The following is a 5,277-nucleotide window of genomic DNA, read 5'->3' on the forward strand; positions in this document are numbered from 1 at the left end:
TTGACAAGGCAACGCTACTTGACACGGTTGACAAAGGCAACGCTACTTGACACGGGTGACAAGGCAAGGCTACTTGACACGGTTGACAAGGGAAGGCTACTTGACACGGTTGATAAAGGCAACGCTACTTGACACGGTTGACAAGGCAAGGCTACTTGACACGGTTGACAAGACAAGGGTACTTGACACGGTTGACAAGACAAGGCTACTTGACACGGTTGACAAGGCAAGGCTACTTGACACGGTTGACAAGGCAAGGCTACTTGACACGGTTGACAAAGGCAACGCTACTTGACACGGGTGACAAGGCAAGGCTACTTGACACGGTTGACAAGGGAAGGCTACTTGACACGGTTGATAAAGGCAACGCTACTTGACACGGGTGACAAGGCAAGGCTACTTGACACGGTTGACAAGGGAAGGCTACTTGACACGGTTGACAAAGGCAACGCTACTTGACACGGGTGACAAGGCAAGGCTACTTGACACGGTTGACAAGACAAGTCTACTTGACACGGTTGACAAGACAAGGCTACTTGACACGGTTGACAAGGCAAGGCTACTTGACACGGTTGACAAGGCAAGGCTACTTGACACGGTTGACAAGGCAAGGCTACTTGACACGGTTGACAACGCAAGGCTACTTGACACGGTTGACAAGGCAAGGCTACGTGACACGGTTGACAAGGCAAGGCTACTTGACACGGTTGACAAGGCAAGGCTACTTGACACGGTTGACAAGGCAAGGCTACGTGACACGGTTGACAAGGCAAGGCTACTTGACACGGTTGGCAAGGCAAGGCTACTTGACACGGTTGACAAGACAAGGCTACTTGACACGGTTGACAAGGCAAGGCTACTTGACACGGTTGGCAAGGCAAGGCTACTTGACACGGTTGGCAAGGCAAGGCTACTTGACACGGTTGGCAAGGCAAGGCTACTTGACACGGTTGGCAAGGCAAGGCTACTTGACACGGTTGGCAAGGCAAGGCTACTTGACACGGTTGGCAAGGCAAGGCTACTTGACACGGTTGACAAGGCAAGGCTACTTGACACGGTTGGCAAGGCAAGGCTACTTGACACGGTTGGCAAGGCAAGGCTACTTGACACGGTTGACAAGGCAAGGCTACTTAACTTGTCAGGGAAACGAACACGGGGACAAGTGAAAATAAATTCTTTTAACATAAATATTACCAGTAACTTTTAGTGTCAAGAGAAGAATATATACTGAATGGAGTAAGGAGCGGACTGGTTGAGACAGACAGACGCCTTATCTTGAGAGGTTATCTTGAGATGATTTCGGGGCTTTAGTGTCCCCGCGGCCCGGTCCTCGACCAGGCCTCCAACCACAGGAAGCAGCCCGTGACAGCTGACTAACACCCAGGTACCTATTTTACTGCTAGGTAACAGGGGCATAGGGTGAAAGAAACTCTGCCCATTGTTTCTCGCCGGCGCCCGGGATTGAACCCGGGACCACAGGATCACAAGTCCAGTGTGCTGTCCGCTCGGCCGACTGGCTCCCTACACCTTACACTTAACATACTAAAACACATTCACAAGAACTTGACATATCAATGAGCACGTCATGGTTCAGCCAGTAGTGTGTGCGTGTGTGCCTGGCAAGTTCCGGGATGCAGATGGATGTCCTGGGAGCCGGTCGGCCGAGCGGACAGCACGCGGGACTTGTGATCCTGTGGTCCTGGGTTCGATCCCAGGCGCCGGCGAGAAACATTGGGCAGAGTTTCTTTCACCCTATGCCCCTGTTACCTAGCAGTAAATAGGTACCTGGGTGTTAGTCAGCTGTCACGGGCTGCTTCCTGGGGGTGGAGGCCTGGTCGAAGACCGGGCCGCGGGGACACTAAAGCCCCGAAATCATCTCAAGATAATCTCAAGATGCAGGTTCAATCCCATCTCATAACCTTAATTTTGTCTTCATATAACAATACAGTTTAAACTGCAGTAGGTGTGTTGGCCTGTATTATACAGCTTCTATTTATATCCACCCAATTTATTTATTGTTATTAATACATTAGGTACATCTACATTTGTGCAGCTGCCCTAGACTATATGAAGGGGAGTACAGCGTGTGTCAAAAAACTAGGTACGTAATGCTAAAAATCCCCATTACACAGGATGGTTAGCCATAATGAGGCCTGTGTTCCACCCAAACTCATTCATATATATGTCTAACCTACGCTTGAAACAATCCAGCGATCCCCTGTTTATTATGTTAACCGGTAAATAGTCCGTAAATTAACAACCCTATTTACAAACCAGTATTTACACCCTGTTATTTTCTGTATCTAAACTTGAATAAGAACATAAAGAGTACTAATTACAGGTTCTGAGAAGCAATAAGCTGCCTTGAATGTCGAGAGGCGGGACCCAAGAGCTTAAAACTCAGCCGCCTTACGCGTATAATTACCAACAGAACTAAATCAAGAAGCCTGGCGTGGGCGTGTGGCCTGAGTGATGCCCCGTGCCCTGGGTACTCTGGCCGTGCCCTGGGTACTCTGGCCGTGCCCTGGGTACTCTGCCCGTGCCCTGGGTACTCTGCCCGTGCCCTGGGTACTCTGCCCGTGCCCTGGGTACTCTGGCCGTGCCCTGGGTACTCTGCCCGTGCCCTGGGTACTCTGGCCGTGCCCTGGGTACTCTGCCCGTGCCCTGGGTACTCTGCCCGTGCCCTGGGTACTCTGCCCGTGCCCTGGGTACTCTGCCCGTGCCCTGGGTACTCTGCCCGTGCCCTGGGTACTCTGCCCGTGCCCTGGGTACTCTGCCCGTGCCCTGGGTACTCTGGCCGTGCCCTGGGTACTCTGCCCGTGCCCTGGGTACTCTGCCCGTGTCCTGGGTACTCTGGCCGTGCCCTGGGTACTCTGCCCGTGCCCTGGGTACTCTGGCCGTGCCCTGGGTACTCTGCCCGTGCCCTGGGGTACTCTGCCCGTGCCCTGGCTACTCTGCACGTGCCCTGGGTATTCTGCCCGTGCCCTGGGTACTCTGCCCGTGCCCTAGGGACTCTGCCCGTGTCCTGGGTACTCTGCCCGTGCCCTGGCTACTCTGCCCGTGCCCTGGCTACTCTGCACGTGCCCTGGGTACTCTGTCCGTGCCCTGGCCGTGCCCTGGGTACTCTTCTCGTGCCCTGGGTTCTCTACCCGTGCCCTGGGTACTCTGCCCGTGCCCTGGGTACTCTGCCCGTGCCCTGGCCGTGCCCTAGGGTACTCTGGCCTCTCACAACATGCCCAGACCTTCTCTCTCTCTCCGCCAACGTGCCCAATACCCACCTTCCTCCGTAAGACACGACAATTAGTATTTAGCATCTGTGGTGGTCGCGTGTCTGTGGTCAAGAAGAAGCCAGAGTACATTCTGGTGGAGGTCCGTACTGGATATTGTCTGCGTATCTGTGGGTATTGTCTGCGTATCTGTGGGTATTGTCTGCGTATCTGTGGGTATCGTCTGAGTATCTGTGGGTATTGTCTGCGTATCTGTGGGTATTGTCTGCGTATCTGTGGGTATTGTCTGCGTATCTGTGGGTATTGTCTGAGTATCTGTGGGTATTGTCTGCGTATCTGTGGGTATTGTCTGCGTATCTGTGGGTATTGTCTGAGTATCTGTGGGTATTGTCTGCGTATCTGTGGGTATTGTCTGCGTATCTGTGGGTATCGTCTGAGTATCTGTGGGTATCGTCTGAGTATCTGTGGGTATTGTCTGCGTATCTGTGGGTATTGTCTGCGTATCTGTGGGTATTGTCTGCGTATCTGTGGGTATTGTCTGCGTATCTGTGGGTATTGTCTGAGTATCTGTGGGTATTGTCTGCGTATCTGTGGGTATTGTCTGCGTATCTGTGGGTATTGTCTGAGTATCTGTGGGTATTGTCTGCGTATCTGTGGGTATTGTCTGCGTATCTGTGGGCATTGTCTGCGTATCTGTGGGTATTGTCTGCGTATCTGTGGGTATTGTCTGCGTATCCGTGGGTATTGTCTGCGTATCCGTGGGTATTGTCTGCGTATCTGTGGGTATTGTCTGCGTATCTGTGGGTATTGTCTGCGTATCTGTGGGTATTGTCTGCGTATCTGTGGGTATTGTCTGCGTATCTGTGGGTATTGTCTGCGTATCTGTGGGTATTGTCTGAGTATCTGTGGGTATTGTCTGCGTATCTGTGGGTATTGTCTGCGTATCTGTGGGTATTGTCTGCGTATCTGTGGGTATTGTCTGCGTATCTGTGGGTATTGTCTGCGTATCTGTGGGTATTGTCTGCGTATCTGTGGGTATTGTCTGCGTATCTGTGGGTATTGTCTGCGTATCTGTGGGTATTGTCTGCGTATCTGTAGCTCTGTTATGTTTGTCTGCGACAATCTGCGTCTGCTTTTCTGAATGTGTCGGCATGTCAGTCTTGTGAGGGGGGGGGTGTCAGTGTTGGTCTTTGGTCTAGTGAGGGGGGGTCAGTGTCGGTCTAGTGAGGGGGGGTCAGTGTCGGTCTAGTGAGGGGGGGGGGTCAGTGTCGGTCTAGTGAGGGGGGGTCAGTGTCGGTCTAGTGAGGGGGGGGGGTCAGTGTCGGTCTAGTGAGGGGGGGGGGTCAGTGTCGGTCTAGTGAGGGGGGGGTCAGTGTCGGTCTAGTGAGGGGGGGGGTCAGTGTCGGTCTAGTGAGGGGGGGGTCAGTGTCGGTCTAGTGAGGGGGGGTCAGTGTCGGTCTTGTGAGGGGGGGTCAGTGTCGGTCTTGTGAGGGGGGGGTCAGTGTCGGTCTTGTGAGGGGGGGGGTCAGTGTCGGTCTAGTGAGGGGGGGGGTCAGTGTCGGTCTAGTGAGGGGGGGGGGTCAGTGTCGGTCTAGTGAGGGGGGGGGGTCAGTGTCGGTCTAGTGAGGGGGGGGGTCAGTGTCGGTCTAGTGAGGGGGGGGTCAGTGTCGGTCTAGTGAGGGGGGGGTCAGTGTCGGTCTAGTGAGGGGGGGGTCAGTGTCGGTCTAGTGAGGGGGGGGGTCAGTGTCGGTCTAGTGAGGGGGGGGTCAGTGTCGGTCTAGTGAGGGGGGGGTCAGTGTCGGTCTAGTGAGGGGGGGGTCAGTGTCGGTCTTGTGAGGGGGGGGGGGGTCAGTGTCGGTCTTGTGAGGGGGGGTCAGTGTCGGTCTTGTGAGGGGGGGTCAGTGTCGGTCTTGTGAGGGGGGGTCAGTGTCGGTCTTGTGAGGGGGGGGTCAGTGTCGGTCTTGTGAGGGGGGGTCAGTGTCGGTCTTGTGAGGGGGGGTCAGTGTCGGTCTTGTGAGGGGGGGTCAGTGTCGGTCTTGTGAGGGGGGTC

General features: G+C 54.5%; 1 protein-coding gene across 1 annotated transcript; it reads right to left on the minus strand.

The window, feature by feature from the left end:
• Nucleotides 1-3,300: 3,300 nt before the first annotated feature.
• Nucleotides 3,301-4,380, minus strand: LOC123751756 (zonadhesin-like). The gene has a single exon (XM_069335695.1). The coding sequence runs from the start codon at nt 4,378-4,380 to the stop codon at nt 3,301-3,303; it is 1,080 nt and encodes a 359-aa protein (XP_069191796.1).
• Nucleotides 4,381-5,277: the final 897 nt, after the last annotated feature.

The sequence above is a fragment of the Procambarus clarkii genome, chromosome 34 (genome assembly GCF_040958095.1).
Source record: "Procambarus clarkii isolate CNS0578487 chromosome 34, FALCON_Pclarkii_2.0, whole genome shotgun sequence".
Lineage (NCBI taxonomy): Eukaryota > Metazoa > Arthropoda > Malacostraca > Decapoda > Cambaridae > Procambarus > Procambarus clarkii.